General features: G+C 41.2%; 1 protein-coding gene across 1 annotated transcript; it reads left to right on the top strand.

Annotated features, from left to right (window-relative positions):
- Positions 1 to 5472: 5472 nt before the first annotated feature.
- lims1 (LIM and senescent cell antigen-like domains 1) lies at positions 5473 to 19340 on the top strand. Its single transcript, XM_062527603.1, has 10 exons — positions 5473 to 5650; positions 8878 to 9037; positions 9655 to 9721; positions 10712 to 10832; positions 11946 to 12095; positions 12332 to 12482; positions 13959 to 14051; positions 14472 to 14520; positions 14736 to 14811; positions 16961 to 19340. Exons 1-10 carry the CDS (start codon positions 5622 to 5624, stop codon positions 17073 to 17075), a joined length of 1011 nt encoding a protein of 336 aa, XP_062383587.1. The 5' UTR covers positions 5473 to 5621; the 3' UTR covers positions 17076 to 19340.
- The last annotated feature ends 1643 nt before the right edge of the window (positions 19341 to 20983 follow it).

The raw sequence follows: 20983 nt of genomic DNA, 5'->3' as shown, positions 1-20983 counted from the left end.
ACAATAGCCCTGTCTATTGATATTCATACTGAACCAGTGCATTTGAATGATTGTGCCCAGCCTTTTAACAGAGGCAAGGAGACATTCACAAACCTTTGTAGTAAACGAGGGGGACATATATACCTCTGTGTTGTGGGGCGTAATCATTTCAGATTTCACAGGTACAAGATGTGTTGAAGATGGAAGAGGCTTTTCGCATTGAAGATGGAGGGAGATTTTGTCCAAAGTTAGAATTCAATCAGTTGAAATTCACCCCTTGAATGTAAGGGGTTTTCCTCTTGTTTCATGCCGTCGGCTGGACTGATGGAACTCAAATGACATAAAAGACAACTTGGCACTGGAAGAAGTGTTGACCCACTTCAGGTAAGAATACAATCACATAGAGAGGTACACTTTTTTATATTGTTTACTTGGAGCCATACATTTGATTTAGAATCAACAGCCCCTTCACTGTTGGTGGTTCTGTGTGTCCATTGTCCATCTGTGAATACTTTTGCGAAAGATACTCAGTGTACTCATTAGTAGCATTGAAGAGCCATTGGTGAGCACACAAGACAGAACCCCAATGGGATGGGATTGATCATGTTCTTACGCTTCCAAGAAAATCTTAAACTGTCGAATTTAACTCTGATTCTGTTGAGTGTGGAGGCCAGACAAGGTGGTGTGAGGTGACGTATGGTCGACTAAGCTGTGGTAAATTTGCAATGAGATGGAACGATCTGTGGCTTCACAACCAAGTGTCATCCAAGTTTCAGTTCACTGCTTGGGTGCTAAATGTACTCTCCCTCTATCTTTCTCTCAGACACTCACTCTCTTTCTCTCTCACACACATGCATTACACACATACTTAGTCTAAGAGAGTCCAAACCTAAATAAAAAATGACATCATTAAATAGAAAGGCTGCTGTGCATCTCTGTGTTGCTCAGACATCTTGCTTAGATCGAGGCTAGCATGAATTTACCAGCTGCTTGATGTTGGAAGGTGAATTGAGACTGAATTGAGAAAAAAAGAATAATCAGAGACACACAGAATAAAATAACAGCAATTATTCTTGGTAATCTGGCACAGCGAGGAAGGAGATGCTCTTTGCTGATGAGACTCTCTGACTCACTGTGATTACGCTGAAAAATCACAGGGCACCAGAGTGAATTTGTCTTAGGCAGCTCACTCGAACAACTGCTTTTGTTTCGAGGCACATACGGTTTGTTGTTCACATTGGTGCTGGTATTTTGTTCTGGCTTTCTAAACGTTTTCCAGATTATTTGTTCTTTAAGGATAGGCTACTGGTACTGTTGGGATCTTGACCTTTGAACTTTGATATTGTTAGCAGCTTTTTTGTCTAGACTACCAGTGTTTTTTTATTATAATTTTTTTGGGGGGCTTTTTATGCCTTTAATGACAGAGACAATGGAGAGTGACAGGAAGTGAATGGGAGAGAGAGTAGGGGTGAGATCTGCAAAGGACCACAGGGTGGGAATCGAACCAGGGTCGCTGGCGTACTGTGCAGGTACCCCAGCCAGTTGCGCCACAGCTGGGGCCACCAGTGTTTTTTTTTTAACTTCCAAACTTTTCATAGACTTTCCCTCAGTTTTTATAATGGAACACACATTCCACACAACGCTTATTCACTGCATTCTCCAGAGTTAGATATGTCAATGCATGCCCTTCTCATCTCCATGCATGAAGTTTCTCTCTCTGATGCACCGACCGCTAGCCTAGCTTAGCATGGGTGCCTCAAAGTGAGTCCAACACCTCCCGATTGTGACAAAAGAACTCCAACATTTTCCTATAATCATGTTGTGATTTGTATTGTTATAATGTGTACAAATACCAATATCAAATATTTTCTAAGTGCACACATGGTATATTCATATTCAGGCGATGCACTTGGGCGGAGTGATTTGCAAGCAGCACCTGTAACGCTCTGGTGTTACTTCTTCAAGCTCCAAGTGCTTTGCCTGGATGAAAACCTAGTTACAAGTAGATTTATGCTTACATACACATGATGAGAAGGGTATGTATTAGCCTCTCTAACTCTGGGGAAGACAGAAGAAGCTTAAGTCCCAAAAAGTCGGCATGTTCCTTTAAGGCCTAGAAAAAAAGACTTTCCAGATTCAGACCTTCACTCTAATGGACTAATGTCCCACTCCTTCTGTGTGGAACATACTATTTTTTGTTCGGATCCACAATAAAAAGAATGAAAAAGATAAGATACAACTTTCATATACTGACAGAGACAAATGTAAGGTTCTCAATGAATAGTGACCTTTAAAATGATTCGTTTGCATGACATGATGTTTCCATTTTTTCCCTATCCCTAGGTAATTTGAGTGCTTTATGTATCTATTAATATTAATTAGAAATCATAATTACTTGTCACTGTCAAGTGTTTATGCCAAGGAGAATGTTCCATACATATCCACAGTAGGATCACCCATGTACTATCTATGGCACAGTCAAAGCCTTGAAAGGTTACAGGATCATCTGAGAAAGGTACTTACCTCAATCTAATGATTCACAGACTAGCACTTGCACAAGATAACAATGACATGGTGCCGATGAACAATGAACAATTTTTGTACTGCAAGTTTCAAAGGGTACATCACACGTTTAAGTTTTAATGTTGTTGTAACTTGAAACTTTAATTTCAAGAACAATAAACCGGTGCTGGTACAATACACAGTATAATGGACGAGTTCTCAAAGAGCATAGAGAAGTACGAGGCAGTGCATCAGCCTAAAACACACAGCTCAGAGCTTCTGCTCACTAATTATCTGCTGTCTTGGAGAAGAGAGGAACACATAGTGATGCATGTCGACAGTTTTAAAATGAATAAATAAATAAATAAAATAAAAACCCCACTGACATCTCATATACATACTCCTCTAACAAGACAATAAAAAGGCTTTGTTCTGACTGGGTCTTTTTTTCAATTTGTACTTTTTTTTGTGTTACGTAACCATCATGGAGTTCACTGTTGGACAATAAAATTACAGACTGTTCTGAGCCCAAATTGCGGTGCTGATCTGTCAGTATGGAGAGGCAATGTCACTTCAGTCTTAAATGCTCCACAATAAATCAGCTTCACTGCTTCAACTGTAGGCTAATGTACTGTATGTATTGCTCTTTAGAACTGTGGGGAAATGCACTCTATGGAACACTGACAACATACAGAAAACATGCGAGTGGCATCTCATTTGATAGCACTGAAACTCCAGGGGATTCACAATATAGTCTAGAAATTACAATCTGTTAATGGTAGAATGCCATCAGGGGGTACAAATGGTTTAGTTCATTACTATTTTTTTTTTCACTATTATTTTTTATTTCATTACATACATGGATAGCCATGAGTTTAATTGGATATATAACTGACAAATTGGAAATTGCACCTAGGAAGTTAACCAGCTCGCAGACACACAACTATCCATGAGGAAAAATCAGTGAGTGTAATGATAGAGAAGAAGATCCTGAGGGCCACGATGGACAGCCGAGGAATCTATGAAATTACAGGGTCTACAAACTGACACTCTGATTTAGTCAAATCAATTGCATTTATTTAATTAATAATTTAGTCTACAGGGTAATTCAATCTGAGCAAAGGGTTTCAAAAAAAGCTATCCTCAGATTGAGTCTGGTTTTCTTTGGTGTAGTCGCCACCCACTGGAGGCTTATGAACACATCTGGCATCCTGCATGTAGCCTATTTGTCTCTAGAAAAATGATAGAGTGTATTACACAGTAACATTATTTGATTCCCAGAGACAGGTTGACAAACTGTGCTTTACAATGAACCCTACTACCTGTCACTGTAAACACACCAACAAACACACATGTTATATGCAATATCCATGCACAATACAGACGGCTGCTAGGAGGGGAAATAAAAACAAATCTTTTCCTACTATAATATCAGCCAGGAAGACCCGTGGATAATAGAAAAAAGCACAAGGAACACACATCCACACCATGCATCACCATAACAACATAACAATAATGCAATGCACATCAGACAAATGAAGAGGAAAAATCCCGCCAAGAACAAGGACAAAAAACATTATAGCAAAATGCACGCAGTGGAAAGATCAGCAAAAACAATCAGTGTGGCTAGAGTGATACTGAAAGCCCTGACATCATCTGTTCTTCTGAGTCTACAAACAATTGGGAAAAACTCACCCATCTGTGCTTGCCTTTATGAGTCCTTTGCAACTATAGGCCTACTGTAGAGAGAAACAATTAGCCTATTACATCTTTTTTTAAAGAAAACTTGTAGCAGTACTTGCTCGGCCATGTTACAGAGCTATTTATAATCTGTCTAACTTGACGTTGAAGTTAATATGCATCTTCAGATTACATTTTGACCTTGGCGTCTTATTTGTTTTCAATTCAAATGACTCAATTTATTGAATCGGGAAAGTGCTTGCCTGAGATCCCTGCCATAACAATTGGAGCTCTCTCACTAGGAGGTCAGGTAATTGGTTGGGGAGACAAATGAGACAAACATGAACCTCTAACTGACACAAAAGGTTGACTAGATTTCCTGAAAATACTGTATGTTTGCAAGATGGTGCAACCGTCTGAATAAAGTTTGTATACCACTGTCATGAGTGCCATCTAGTGGTAACAGTATCACATTCATTAGAACGTTATGAATTCACAAACACAAATTGGCACCTACCATCAGGCCTTATTCTAATGTCTGCCTCTAAGAAAACGTATTCCAAGAGGTACAGTATATGGTCAGTGCAAAAAGCGCATCCTGATATGCTTAGAGAAGGGGTCCAAACACTACCAGGTCCACCCGCCCAATCCAAATCACTAGTCAGTGCAAACAAGGCTACTAGGCTACTACAACTAGTAGGCTAGGCTACTACTACTAGTAAATAATAAATAAATATATATTAAATAATTTGACCTTGTTTTGACCAGTTCATCCACCACTGCTGCATGCGCTACTTTCATATGTTTAAATGAATTGTAGTGCCTCCAGTAGCTTCATAATTGCCTAGGCCTAACAGGTGTATCGAAAGTTTTACTAAAATGTGTGCTCATTTCACTAGGTAACTTCCCTATTTTTTCCCTCAAGTATGAAGGTTCTTTGCTACCATAGTAGGCTATGCAAGACAACAGCAATGTTATTCGTTTCTCCAGAATTAAAGGAGAAAGGAAAACAGCCTATCATGGGGCACAGTGGGACTCAGCCGAAATGAGGAACGTGGACAAGAAACTGGCAATGTGTAGGTCAAGTTTAGGGATCATGGCTATATGCCTTAGGGCTTAGGCAATATTTTTTCACAAACTTGATTGCATCCTGTATTTTCATACTCCGCTAATGATAATGCAGATACATAGATCATTAAGTATTCGAAAAGAATCATAAATCACATAAGATGATGGGCGGAGGGGCGTGACATGATAAGAGAGAGAGAGAGACACTGTCCCTAATTCGGAAGAAGAACAACTTGTTGACACTCCCTTAAACCGGGTGGTTCCTCCACAACCTCGAAGACGAGGGAGAAAAGTCACATAGGAAACCCTGTTTATCTTTTCGCTTAAACTTAAAACAACCGGACTGAGAGTTGACTCGCCAAAACCTTTTCTGAAGTTGTTGTTAGAAGGGGATGCTGGGGGTTGCAGAAATGACGGGCAGGTAAGAGTTATTGTTGTGAAGACAGACAATCTTACTGCCAACTAGCGAAACATTTGGTGTGCATCTATCCGAGATAACACTAGCGTAGCAAATGTAGCCTAGCTAGGTAGCCAAATAATTAGCTAGCTCGACAGTTTGGGCCATTTAGACTAAACTAGCGTTACCATTCAGAGACATGTCCCCTGTACGTTAACATTCTCGTTATCCGACTAATCTAAACCATATTAAATCTCGTTGTAACTCTGTAGCAAATACATTAATTACGACACCCTTGTCTAGCATATGTGCTAACATAAATATAATCAGTGTGAATCAACGATTAAGATATACCAACGAAGGGGCTATCGTTAGTTTACGACCGCAAATAGACAGGGCATTTAACTTGTTTAGAAGTATTGTATTTAATCTCACTGTCGAAGATGTAACGATATCAGGCGTTGACTTGCTGTGTCTACTTTGTCAGTTGATTTAGCTTGTGAGTTAGAAAGTTGTGTGTCCTAAGTTACAGGGTTACACCCAAACAGTGCTAACGTTAGTAAAGTTGAGAACACTGACGTCAATGTCTGCACGAAAAAGCAAATGTTGCTCGAAGTTGAAAGGTTTAATGTTAAATGTTTTAGGCTGTCCGCTCTGGCATACAGAGATGGTTCTGCAGAATACAAAAGACAAGGGAAAATATGCGTTAACGAACGTGAACATTCCTGACATACTTGATGACTCTGGGAGGATTTCAGATGTGCTTCCTCTGGGAACTCATGGAAATAACCCATTTCCTGTGGAACACTGTCCCGCATCCATCCTTTATTTAGACCTAGCTGCTACTCCGTGTTCAGATTCTCCACATGTCCAGTCACTCACTTGGTGGAAAAATCTATTAAATACAGTGAATCAGTTAGACATTGACAATTGATTTGCCATGGCTAAAATTGGTGCCTCTGAAAGTTTAATTGCACTACTTTCATGTGAGTAACAGTTTGTTTTACTGCTAGAAGGCTCTGTAGAAGGGGGTTGTTTAGACCAGGACAGTCAACAGACAACAGCTGTTTCTTTAAGAATGGAGCTCAGCATTTAACCATCCAGGTGTCAAGCTGTAAGGTTGCACATCTTGCACTTCAGTGTTGACATTAAAGACAGACTCCAGTGCTTTATGTCATCCCTGTAATCTCTTCTCTGTTCTTCTAAAGCATACATTCAGAAGTTGTTTTTATGAAATATGCCCCTCATGGCCTAGAGTTGTCGCATTCTAAGGTACATTACCAGGATTGGTTCTGTAATCTGTACCCTTATGACGCACTAATGAACGGATGCCTGAGTTGGCCGATCTGGGCTGTCATTGGTCGAGACCAAGAGCCAAAGCAGAAATCCTCGGGATGATCTTGACTGCTAGTTTCGCTCATGACAGGTCTTGTAAAATGAGGCATTATTCGGAGTTGTTTAAAAGTTTAAAAACTTGATTTTCACTAGAAGTGGTCTTTAAACTTGTCTTTTGAGTGTCCTTTTACACATGTGTGTGTGTGTGTGTGTGTGTGTGTGTGTGTGTGTGTGTGTTTGTGAGAGGGTAAATCCCTCTCCCTTGCTATCTCCCACATCTTGTTCTGGCTGATGTGTAAACTGTGCTGTGGTATGCTGTGAACACTACTGCTGGACACGCTGCGCATAATGACGGCCATCTTGCCCAAATTAGGAGACCCAGGAGGACTAGTGTAGGCGCACTGTTTCCGTGGCTACAGTGTTCAACACTCTCACTCTGTCCCCTATATAGGCTAGTCCTTCACTTATGATGTCATAGGGATGATATGTCTACGTGCAGGAGAAGGGTGTATGATTCATATCTGACAGTGTGTTAACTGTTAAAGGGAAGTCGAGAGCAAAAGGGTGATTAATGCTGGCTGGACTCTAGCACTGAGTGTGGCCTCCATTTTTGGTGTGTGTTTGTGTGTGTAGTACACGCTTGTGTGAGTCATACACATGCAGCTGAGATATCAGAGCTTTTATTATTTCATTTGCATCACTGTTTGATTTTCACTCTCTCTTTTCACTTATTGATGCCTAATACAAAATATTCGTCAAAGCGTTTAACCTGCCTAAAACATTTATACCGTATGGTAGTAAAAAAGAATCTGCTCTGATGTGCACCAAATGCAACACTCCCTCTGCATTCACAGGTGATAAATAGATTTATTTGTAAACCTAGGCTACTTACACATATATGTTGATCTAGTTAGTGGTGCAGGGTCTGTTGTTTTCTGTTGTCACAGGCGTTATCTGTCAATTGGTGTGATGTTACCAAGGCTAGTGCAAAGACAACTTGTGTGGGTATGTCTGTGGCCTGACAAATCTTTTAACCTCTGCAAGGGCACTCTGAGTCATTGGGTGGGGCTAGAGCTTTCTTCTCCATCCACAGACAGCAGGCCACTTTGCTGCAGTGTATTTGATGACGGCCAGATTATTATGTATTTTCTAAGGCCAGATTTCATATGCTTTTTGTGCAACTTATGAACTTATGAGTCCCTTTGTATGTGCATGATTCAAATACATTTCATTGGTAGATGTTGTTCTTTATCTGTTCTGTCATCTGTCACATGTACATTTTGAATCGAATAAGAATAGGCCTTATTTGCAAATGTAATCAGTCTGTTGGTGTAGATCAAAATCAGTTGCCATGGTAGGCCTAGATGTTTATCTGTTCTATCATACACATACCCAGGTGATTGCTGTAGCTCAGCTTCTCATGGTATGATTACAGTGTAGATTTTTCTTGTGATGTGATGTGCTATGGTTGTCCATTTGAAGTGTTTACAGGCTTAATGGGACATTACCCCGTAACCCAATGTGTGTGTTGTAACCTTAACCTACAGCTAAGCATAATTTCATCGCCTCACTGTGATTGCATTACTATGGCTATAATATCATAGGTATAGATAGAGTCTTTATTGTCCTATAAGGATATTCTTCTTCACACATCATCAATCAACATTCCATAAAAGAGCAGCATTTGATGTTCACATCACACATCACACACATCACACATCACACATCACACATCGCACATTGCACATTGCACATTACACATTACACATTACACATTACACATTACACATCACACACAACATGCAACATACAACATACAACATACAACATATAATGTGTAATCATGTCGAGGATGATTTTTTATAATTGTGACCTAAATGTCCCTTACTTAAGTTATCCGTCATCTGTTTTCCCAGTAACATGGCCAGTGCCTTGGCGAATGCGGCGTGTGAACGCTGCAAGGCTGGGTTTGCTCCGGCTGAGAAGATAGTGAACAGCAACGGGGAGCTCTACCATGAGCAGTGCTTCGTCTGCGCCCAGTGTTTCCAGCAGTTTCCTGAAGGCCTCTTCTATGAGGTGAGACTAAAACTTCCTCAGAAGAACTTTACTGTGCCAGTGCAGTGCTTCATCATTTGATTGTGTGAGGCTCTAATGAAATTAAAAAAAATATATATATAAATATAATATAAAATATAAATCTAAATAGCACAACAGTTGTGAGCCCAGCTGTTGTAGCTCAGCAGCATTTACTGAATCCAGATATGCACATATGCTGAAGGTAAATTGGTTTATGAACGGAAGGCTCTTTAGTCAGTTCATCTATTTTTGATGGAGCGTGAGGTGTGTTGTAACGGTAGGTCTAATTAGCGTACCTGTCTACATAGCATGCGGACTCGGTTGGGTGTTGCACCTCATGAATGAGCATGTTACGATGCAGAAGGATTTATGCGCGTGTCAAAGTTGTACAGTATAAAGAGTTGCCTTATTGGGCATTAATGAGATAGTCAGTGTCAGAGGGAACATACTGTAGAAAGAGCAAAATGTAACAGAAGATGCCGTTACAACATAGCTGATGCGCTACCGGAAATATATGAGCTGGCTAAAGAGCCCTCCGTGCATAAGGCACATTGTATTGTATTATTTTGTTTCACAACAAATCTGCTATTTCTAATATCTCTCTTCTCTCTCCGTAGTTTGAAGGCAGGAAGTACTGTGAGCATGATTTCCAGATGCTGTTTGCTCCTTGTTGTCACCAGTGCGGTGAGTGAGTGCTCAAGTTTTCCAACTGAACTTCAAAATGTACAACCTAGTAGTACGTGTTGTACTGTTCCAAAATGTTTTTAGATTTTTCAATTTCTGGAAAATGTTTCTCTTTTGCCATTACAGTGAGCTATTGAGCAGTTTGGCTACCACCTTGTGTGTGTGTGTGTGTGTGTGTGTGTGTGTGTGTGTGTGTGTGTGTGTGTAGTAGGGAAGAAGATTAAGTTGTATAAATATTTAGTTGGTGCATTTGATCTTCCTTGAAGCTGGAAAGCAAACTTCACTCTGAAAATGACTATATTCAGATAAAAAGACTTTGGGGACAAAGAAGGACAAAAGTCAGTTCCATCACAGCTTTTTGGATTGGGTGTTATCAGGCAGGTCTTCTAATTACTCCCACCTCCTGCATTCTTTGAGCTTCTGGTTGCGGGCCTCACGGCCCCTCACTGTAACAGTAGCGTTTCCATTAACCCTGAAAATGTGCTAATGGAGGCGTGAATTTTGAAGGGGTAAAAAGTTCCAGAACTTCTCAGAAATGTAATTTCATCGAACCATTCACAATGCACTGCTCAGTAATGTAGGTCAGTTAATAATGAATGGACCCCCCAAAAAATAAGTTGAATGCCTTCTTCTGTCCAGTAAAGTTCTGACACGCGTGAACCGTCAAGTCAGATGTTTCCGCTGTTGGTGCTGCCGTCACAAGGTCATAGTTGAATAACTTGGCAGGCGTCCCACTGTCTCAACCGGACCTCAACTCTGTGGCATGATCTCATGTTCAGAAGGAGAACACACATATAATTTGATTTAGTGGTAAACTATTAATATACAGAAAAAGTTACAGGCCACTGGATGTTAAGGCACACAGATGTCTCGATGCGGCAGTCTCAGTTTGTTGTGTACTACTAACAGTACAGGTATGCCTCTGACAGTTTCAGTGATGTGCTTTGGTGTGCTGGGTTGCATTTTAATGTGTGATGTGTCGATGTGCAGGAGAGTTTATCATTGGCCGGGTGATCAAGGCCATGAACAACAGCTGGCACCCGGACTGCTTCTGCTGTGACATCTGCCAGGCCGTGCTGGCTGATGTGGGATTCGTTAAGAACGCTGGCCGGTGAGTTCTCAGTGGGGGCAGTCTGGTGAGGATGTCTTGATAATGATCAGTTTCATTCCAGAGGCAGGGGCTGGTTATTAGAGTGGGGGCAGAGGCCATCTGGAATCTATTTATAGGTTATGATAGTACTGTGCACTCTATCGCATGTGCTGCATGAATTGTCAAGACAGGCTTATTCAGTCACTGTTTTAGTCAATTGTTTTTTTTTTTCAGTTCTGGTAAAATTTCAAGGTGTGGCTATTAAATATTGAGACTGCTATCACAATATATTACTGCTTATTATTTGAAACGATGTGCTAGAGTTCTACAAGTATAATGAGTTCTCTTCATCACAGTTGAATTCTGGCATTAGTTTAGCATTTTTTAGTTGCCCTATATGGCTCTGGTTGCCACATCTTGTATCAGTTCCATCAGTATTGTTGCCCTGTAGTAATTGGATCCATGGCCTAACCATTGCATTCCCAGCTAAACTCATTTTCTATTGTAGACAAGACATTTTAGTGCATTTGCATTGCATTGTGGGGGCAAACATAGTAAGTAAGAATATTGTGGAAGTCAAGCCATTGCTACTTCTCTATTTCTTTTGACAAAGCATGTCCAGACATGATTTTAAAAAAAAATATATATATATATTACAAGTCTTTATTACAATATTTGTTACAATATGTATTACTAATGTTTCCACTCGCTTTAGCTGCTGTGTCAGACCTTGTAGGCAGTCTGAGCCAAGAGAGAAATGAATAGGGAAGCTCAGCTGCACACTTGTCATTGCATCAACAACACAGCTGGCAGTGGAACAATACAGTCTGGGTCTCACAGCGCAAGGGTTTTAAACTCCTCTGTGATACTGCTACCCCATATTTGCATTTATGTAAAATTACAAATTTCAGCATGAAGTCATGTTCTGAAGTCACGTATTATGGCTGTGAACAGATATGAAGTAACAGTCTTGTGTAATATTGGATATCTAACCTGTGAGTCTTTAACAGAGGCCATAGACAAAATTATTAGTGTTCAGCTCGTATGTTATTAACTGAAAGCCAATGGAAGTTAGAGGTCATCCCAGTTCATCCTAACGTTGTGTGTGTGTGGATGTGTATTTGTGTGCTGCAGTCACCTTTGCCGACCGTGTCATAACCGTGAGAAGGCGCGTGGCCTGGGAAAATACATCTGCCAGAAGTGTCATGCCATCATCGAAGACAACCCGCTCATCTTCAAGAATGACCCCTACCACCCTGACCACTTCAACTGCAACAACTGCGGGTCAGTTGGAGTCAGCCTGTTGCCATTCTGCTGCAATCCTATCCAGATATTGAGTGTTTTGATTGTGTCACGGACCTAATCGTGTGTGTGTGTGTGACTGACTGACTGCCTGTTGGTGCAGCTAAAAGGAGACATCTGCTCCTGTTCATTAAGTGTTTTAAGCTACCACAAGATCCTAATTGTGTGTGTGTGTGTGTGTGTGTGTGTGTGTGTGTGTGTGTGTGTGTATGTTACAGTAAGGAGCTGACTTCTGATGCCCGTGAGCTGAAGGGTGAACTGTACTGCCTGCCCTGTCACGATAAAATGGGCGTGCCCATCTGTGGAGCATGCAGGAGGCCAATCGAAGGCCGTGTCGTCAACGCCATGGGGAAGCAGTGGCACGTGGAGGTTTGTTCCTTGTGCACACTTCATCAGGGTGTCTTTTTTTTTGTTCTTATTGTTGCTGCTTTACTGTGTGCAGCTGTAATTTCTGTAAATATCAAATCTAACATCAGATGTAAGTTAATTTCCTGTTGATGTAGTTTTAATGATGCGATCGTCTCTGCAGGTGGTGAAATAACCTTAGTCGTTAACGAGCCATAATATTTAATGGCACTTTGAGGGTTCATGTGTCATTACTCTCTGCTAACCATTTTTAAGTACTCCATTTTTAGATCCTGACTTCCCGAAACACCTATTTGTGGTCACATAATCTAGTTGGTACATTCTGAGATGCTTCCAGTCAGAATGTTACCGTAAATACAGTACTCACTAAATGATAAATGTTATTGTTTTATCATCTGAATTATCCGTTCTCCCCCCTACTCTTTTCCTGTTTTTATTGACTATATTCATCCTCATGTTTCATTAACTCTTTTCATCCTGCATGTTCATTTCAGTAATTCCCTCCCTGTTCCTCTATTTCCTTTCATCTGTTTACCTCAAATCTCTTCTTCATCCTCATCCTCCCCTCTTTTGTTTTTCACTCTTCCTTGACTCCTGTCCTCCTGTCCTCCTTGCATTCCTCCCTCTCTCCCCCCACTCTGCCGCCGTTGCCATGGTAGCACTTTGTGTGCGCGTGGTGCGAGAGGCCCTATCAAGGCCAGCCGTATTACGAGCGGCAGGGCCACGCCTACTGTGAAAGGCACTTTGACATGGTGAGACGGGAAACTCACTGATGTGGACCGAAAATGCCTGTGTGTGTGTGTGTGTGTGTGTGTGTACGGAGTGTTCTGCTTGGTCAAGCGAGATTGCTGCCACTCTGCTGTGTTTTTTTGCTGTTTTCAGTCACTGGAAGATGGAAATGGATTGGGTCTTAGGATGGCATAGAATGGATGAACAGACTATTTTACCTTAGTTATGTTAACATAGATGACATGTGACTTTGGTCTTTCAAGAAAATGCTTAGATGCTATTTTACAAGCCCATTTACAACACTATAATTAGGGTCGGGTATAAAATAGCCCAATTTAGCAGAAATCTAGGGCCCCCTCATGATAATCTGGCACCCACGTGAGTAATGAAGTGAGATTTATGCTGATTGGCTGCCTTGCAGCCAAATACCACTCACAACAGGCTCCAGAAACTTCTACCTGAATCTCCCACCTCAAAGTGGAAGGGTAACATGTGGAGGAGGTCGGTGAACAGAGGGATGGTTTGAGCTCTGCCTTTGTTCAGATTTGCCCGTTTTTTACGGTAGTAGTCATCTCAGAGGATCTGATTTGCATCTGAAGGAAGAAACGACCGTGTTTCAGGTTCACAGTAGTTTCGTAGCCATGCACCAAACTTTCCTTATAATGTACAACAAAACCAAGGTAAAACTGTTCTCCATACCATGTCTGCTTTAGATGGGTTTGTAAAGTGTATGTCTGTGTGTGCTTGCAGCATTTTGTGTGTGCTAAGTGTGAGAAGCCATTCCTCGGTCATCGCCATTATGAGAGGAAAGGACTGGCCTACTGCGAGACTCACTACAACCAGGTAAAACAACACCACTTTAGCGTATAGAACTTTAAACATTCAAGTGCAAGATGGCTGTCTTACTTGCCCTGTGTTACTATTGAGTGTTATATGCCTTGGAAGGAGGGGTGTTACTCCATAAAGGTAGGTATATATGAAAGCTTAAACATGGTTTTATGTTATAGCTGCCATTTTGTGTACCGTAATATTAGCAGGCCCAAATGTCAATGTCTCATGAGCCGATATAGTTGAGTATGCTGCATCATGCTGCACCACTTGGGATGACTCAAGTGCATGACAGGAATGTGGCATGATTCCCCACCTGGGGATTACACATGTTAGGGTTAGCATGACCGTGTTTACATTTGTCTGTGTCTGTTTTTGTGACGGGCATGATCTACCCTGTTACTGAGTGATGTTTTTTTCTCTCTCTCTCTGTAGCTCTTTGGTGATGTGTGCTACCACTGCAACCGTGTGATTGAGGGTGACGGTGAGTTGATTGTGAATCACGTGAATAGCTGTTGTGGTGTTGCTCTGGATAGATGATGGCAGATGCCTATGTGATGTCTGGCCTGGTAATATTTAGTACCTGTAACACACATTGAGCAGCCATGAGAGACTGTGTTTGCATGCTGTAATGTCAGTTTTGTGTGGCAGTGAGTGTGGTGTTGCGTATGTACTGTTGACTAATGTGTTCCCTTTCAGTGGTCTCTGCTCTGAACAAGGCTTGGTGTGTCAACTGCTTCTCGTGTTCCACTTGCAACACCAAGCTTACCCTCAAGTGAGTACACAGACACACAGACACACAGACACACAGACACACAGACACACAGACACACAGACACACAGACACACAGACACACAGACACACAGACACACAGACACACAGACACACAGACACACAGACACACAGACACACACTCATTGACACTTGACAGTCAAGACAACACACACAACATGCATAAAACTGATGCTCCAGTGAGCTCCAACTCCATATGCCATATGTGTGTGATATTGGATGAACTGTGCAGTGACCGCTGTCAGCAAGACTCCCATCACTTCCTGGACTTGAATGTGATTAACAGCACTGTCATCTCCCCTCCCAATTCCCGACATGCAGTCAGGCACACCCAGACTCACCCACTCACCCAGTGCTCATCGCCTGGTTGACTCACACAGTGAGTGGACAGAGTGTTGGAACTGTAGTTGAGGTTTTGGTTTCACACATTCAACCGCTAGATAAATTACCTTGAGGTGTAGGAGGGACACCCTAAACATCTCAGTTCTAAATATGTCAGCATATTGCCTCCTGCTGACAGCGCCATTGAATATCTTTGCACCAACAAGCTGTAGTAAAACAGTGGCGAGGTATCAGTCACGCTAATGTTGCAAAATGGTTGGCTTGACAACCCTCACTGACAAACAGTTCCTCTGCTTTTTAGAATGCTTTCTTAGCCTGTCTGTCTGTCCTTACTGAGGCTTCTAACATGTGTCTGTCTTTCCTCTCTTCCTCTCTCTCTCCACCTTCACCATCATTAATCCCCTCTTCTTGTTGATTACCACCTTTTGCTCTGTGGATTTTGTTATCATTTAATTGCCCCCCCTCCCCCCACACACACTCCTCCCTTTTGGCCTGTACGTTGGCCATGCAGGGACAAGTTTGTGGAGGTGGACCTGAAGCCGGTGTGTAAGCACTGCTACGAGCGTTTCCCCGAAGAGCTGAAGCGTCGGCTGGCCCGCCGTGAGCGCGAGGCCCGGGACAAACGCAAGAAAGCCGCTGCCATGTGTCTGTAAACGCTCTCCATCTCTCCATCCTCATCTCCTCATGATCCTACTTCTCCTCATCTGCTTCACCCCTTTGCTTTTAGGCCCCCAGTGTCTAGTCTAGTGTCTTGTCTAATGTCTTGTCTACTGTCTTGCAGGGATGGAAATTAGCACCAGCCACCAGCCGAATGCTGGTAAAATGTGAGAGTGGCTGGTAGATTTCAGACGCAAAGTCATATTTTAACATTGAGTGGCTGGTTAATTTGACCAGAAATCTGCAATTGGCTGATAGATTATTTCCACCCCTGGTGTCTTGTCTAGTCTTGTCTAATGTCTTGTCTAGTCTTGAACTCATGCTTTCTCCTCCATTTTGTGACCTCCTCACCCCAGAACTCATACCTCAGAGAGCTCTTAATCTAACTCCATATAATACTGGAACTGATTACCTGCGATGATCTGAAGTGTGAAAGTCACTTGTTCTAAATATCTTCAGCTGTATGGTTATGGTTATGTCTATTTGGCAGGCCTGCGCCTTTGTCCAAAGTGACATACAAACAAGAACAATACAATGATGAATTTAACAATGAAAAAGTTGTTCAGACTACAGTAGGCAGAATAGCAATATATAATACTGTAGTACATCAGCTGTGTATCATTCTGTACCCAGCCCATAAAGTAGTATAAGGACCTTTATGACGTTAGGGTGTATTCCATTTGTTCTCGTAAGCCCCCTGAAGTCGTATTGTTAGCTTGTTCAAGTCCAGAGTATCCCAAGTTCGAATTTTTGAGACGACCGTACCCATTTACAGCAAAGAGAACCATAGATATTTGCACTGTTCTCTAACAGTTCTGTCCTATTTGTATCTCATTAAACCAGCCATAGAAACGATAATGTCCAACTTCTGTTGCTATGTTGCTAGAACATGATATTATTATATCTGTTAACAATCGCTAACAATAGACAAAAGCTACGGTAACAAACAGTAGCATTTTGTTTTTACAACTTGTTCAAGAACTGGAAATCATTCAACTTAGTTTTTTACTCGGATTCAATGTTATTCCCAGTCACCAATTAACACTTACAAGACAAATGGAACACAGCATTATATCGATCTTCTCACGGAGATGAGCTCTATTTCTAATATTAATACTTTTGCTGTTTCCAGGAACAAGTTTGTGGAGTTTGACATGAAGCCAGTGTGCAAGAAGTGCTATGAGAAGTTCCCGCTGGAGCTGAAGAAGAGACTGAAGAAGCTGGCTGAGACGGTGGGGCGCAAGTAGACAGCCTTCCCACCAGGTGGCGCCAGAGCCTCACAATGCACTGGCCTCACCACCACCATGGTGCTCAACCTGTGATGGAGAGACTAAGGGGAAATCCATTCAATTAGCCTGAAGTTATTCTGCATCAGTTTACGTTGGGGGTCAAAGTAATGTTGTTTGAAGGAAGACCTTCATTTTTTGACATTCAATAGAATTCCTCTCTGAAGGTTTATTCAACTCAACTGTATTGTACAGGAGAAATAAGTTGATAGATATCCACACATACTTCGTCCATTTTCTGCCATCCGTTTTATATGTGACATTATTTTTATTATCAGCAGGCAATTTTCATGTGTTACAATACGTGAAGTTTGGTATAAGCAAAGTTTGTTATTGTTGAATTCAATAACCGAAAGAGAATAAGAGGATCCTTGTGTGTTAAGGAAATGTCCTCCTGCTACATCTATTGTGTCAGTCGGCTAGGTTTAGTTTTCTATACACTTGTGGGCATAACATTATAGTTTTAAACTTAATTTTTTTCTTATTTGACTGTAGAAACGGGCAATGTTCCTTTAAAACGTATCAATTTTAACGTGGAGACTGATGGCAGAAATGTTCCCTTAGTCTGTCCTTCACTGATCAACCCTCAATTATTGCTAAAAGTCATTATCTGTCACTACTGTGTGCTGTGCAGTGTGTTTTTCAATGTCACATTTCAAAACAGCTGAGAAGCTGAACCACTCTTATAACACAGCAAAGCATGTATCTGTATAGCTTTTTAGATATACTGTATTTAGAATTTCTGTTAATTATGTCTTAAACAAACACATGCTACGGTCCTTCCATTTCAGAAATGTGCACCATATTACTTTATGTATGTGACAGATAGCTTGAAAATATCTTAATTCAGCATTGAACCTATTATGATGTTTTTTTTTTCCTTCAGCACACCAAAGCAATGTATGATATTGTCTTATACTCAACTCAGCACTGAACTGTGTGTGGTCTGGCTTATATTGCCAAACGTGTTGTGTCCATATATAATAATGTCATCTTACAGATACTATATACATGCAAGCAACTGATGTATCTAGATGTTGATATCAAAGAGTTCACACTAGCCAAAACAGAACCATAGCCACAGCACCTTGCATACATAGTGTCAAGCTATGCATATAAAATGTCTCTTTCTTTCCTCCCACACTGCACTTGTAAGCCTGCCCCCCCCCCCACCCCCCCACCCCTTCAGATGTAGAGTCCTTGCAGTCATTGGCATGGGAAGGCTGTCACAGTGCTTGTTCATTGGTTAAACTAACGGGACACACAAAGTAAATCCTTGGAACACACAGCGTGGGCTCAATCTGGAGATCCGGGGGAGAGAAACATGCTTTTTTTTATGTGCCTTACTATTTTACGTGCCTTATTATTTCCATTAATCAGCTGCTGTAGTTCTCTAATGGTATGTAATTATGATTATGTCTTTGCGAGTCCCCTCCTCTCCTCAGCCGTTCATTAGTGGCGAGTTCTTTGCTCTCCTACACAGACACACTTCAGAAACACACTATGGGCCTCCCTTCAATCAATACACAAGTCTGCCTCTCCTTTTTTTGGACAATTGTCCCCATAACACTTGCTTGATCTACAGAGCTCTTTGTGACTATGGACTTCTATGACTGCAAAACCTTAAAGTAGTTAATAACAGTTACAACTTTGGAAATGCTACTTGTGTTGAGTGGTGTTATCAGATAGTAATATTCTTATTACATGCTTGATTGTGTCTTAAAAGAAATCTTTAGATTTAGACACTGTGGGCCTGACTGACGGGCTGGGACTGATGTGTCATCCCAGACTACAATGTACTTGTATTCGGTTTCGTTGCTGTTCACAAAAAGTTGACTATTCAGAATGCCTTTTTATATAAGTCTATACTTTGACTGCATGAAGCCTTTAGCTTTTTTTTTTTTTTATAAATATGCATTTTTTTATGTTTCTGTACTCATTTCTTAGTGATAATCATGTTTAATGTCAATGTATGCCAGTGCCCTCAAGGGCTCTGCCCTGCAAGTGCTTACTGCATGACTTATGGAGTGCTAGAACCCCAGGAGTTAGAAAGTCCATTATTCAGCTTAAGAAAGATTATACAAGACCGCTAAAGTGATGTTTTAATAAATCCCTCTTTTCAAACATCACTCTGCCCTGCTGGATTTTGATTGTATTTTAATTTTGTTTACTGCTACCATACCCTCACCATAAGCTTCAAAACTTAATAAAAGATTTGGAACAACATGGCAAGTGTGTGTTTAATGAAACCTTTACCCCCACCCCGCCGGATTTAAGAAGTCTTTCGGATACTTATCCGCCCCCATTCGGTTTATCGGCTACTTCTGGATGGAGACCTTTATTTAAATACCCGTGGAAGTGTCTTTGTGCCAATAAGCTTTGTATAACTTTATATTCATACTTTGTTAGGAACAGTCCAGCTATCCATATTGTTTCTGCTAAATGTTTATTTGGATTTATGTGGTGTTGCTAACATTCTATGTATTCTAATGGTAGGCCTATACTTTTCCCGACTATTCAAGAGGATTTCTCGTTAGGAAGGTAAGGATGCAGTTTAACTAAAACACCACCAGGATGTTGTATGTGCTCTATTATGTGTAGATGAGAAAGAAGACTTGTTAAGCCTATAGCTATTAAATGTTTGTTACTCAAGACCATTCATTTTCCTCTGCAGGCTGTTTGCATCATCTCGCTTTCTCCTGTGCCAAAAAGATGAGTGGAGTGGCCTTAACACAGGGAGCTCAGCCAAGTCTAGCCATGGTAAGTTTCCCTGAAGTTATATGTCAAAAAGTTGTCTGCTGTAAGGCAACATATCAATACTGTAATTTATTGAATCACTGGCAGTTGTCCAGCATCTGAAGGTGGGCCAAACTATGAAAATGACTTAAGCCATTCGCAGCTTCATGTCTTTGAAGTGTCCTATTCAGTCATTGTGTGAACTAGCACCTGAAGTGATATTTGAGAAGATCAAAGCACTCAGAACAGCCATGATGATGATACTAGCCATGGCTGGGCAGTTTTGTTCACCTTGGTTAGTTAGTACACCTGCACAAATCTCATGTCAACCTGCTGAGAGCCGACTCCACAGCTGAGCAGCAAGTAAAACCTTAAGTGTTCGCCACCAGCGCCTCACGGAGATCTCACAGATGTGGTGCCAAGAGAAAGCATATGGTTCTGTGACACACACACAACCTATCTCTTGGGTGTAAAATAGAGTGGGGGGAGAACGCTGCAGCGTCAGCACACTGAGAGAGGCGTTCAGTGTAATAATCGTCCAACACAAACTGCAGTTCCACTGGCAGCATACCATGATGGTCTGTGTATATTTGGTGTATTTATTTATTGATTCCTTCTGGGCCCATTTAAAGGCTGGACAAAGTGCAAAGTGTTTAAGCAAAGTTCTTGTGCTCTATTAGCTGACCTACTGTACCACCGTTTATGCTGAGGATCTTTCTTATATTATTACATTTGCAAATAGATTTTGCATTGTTGTTGAACACGATTTCAAGACATTATTTTGTCCCGTTTAGCATCATCTCATTGTGATCCGCTAGCTGACCATTCTGTGAGTACACTGTAAAATCTTGAATCACTGTAAAGTCTTGAATTTCCCCTTGGGGATCAATAAAGTATCTATCTATCTATCTATCCATCTAAAAAAAAGACCATGGTATGAACCCATTGCTCTACAGAGCACTTTGCAGTGAGGAATAATCTCAAATCTCAAAAAACTAATTCTACAGAAGCGATAATCAAGAAGTACTGTATGTATTTGTCTTTAGCCTCAGTAATTGTATCCTTTTCAAGTACTGCAGGACTGATTTTACTTCCCAACCTCTCTCTCAGCTGGCAAAACCAGAGCAGCACCA

Source organism: Sardina pilchardus, chromosome 23, assembly GCF_963854185.1.
Source record: "Sardina pilchardus chromosome 23, fSarPil1.1, whole genome shotgun sequence".
Taxonomy (NCBI): domain Eukaryota; kingdom Metazoa; phylum Chordata; class Actinopteri; order Clupeiformes; family Clupeidae; genus Sardina; species Sardina pilchardus.
This window is presented reverse-complemented; position numbering and strand designations above follow the sequence as displayed.

Excerpts from the sequence above, each read along its gene's own strand:
- lims1 (XM_062527603.1), top strand. The coding sequence starts at position 5,622 with ATGCTGGGGGTTGCAGAAATGACGGGCAG. Across the intron at positions 5,651-8,877 it reads GTTGCAGAAATGACGGGCAG|TAACATGGCCAGTGCCTTGG; the intron begins GTAAGAGTTATT and ends CTGTTTTCCCAG. Across the intron at positions 14,812-16,960 it reads AACACCAAGCTTACCCTCAA|GAACAAGTTTGTGGAGTTTG; the intron begins GTGAGTACACAG and ends TGCTGTTTCCAG.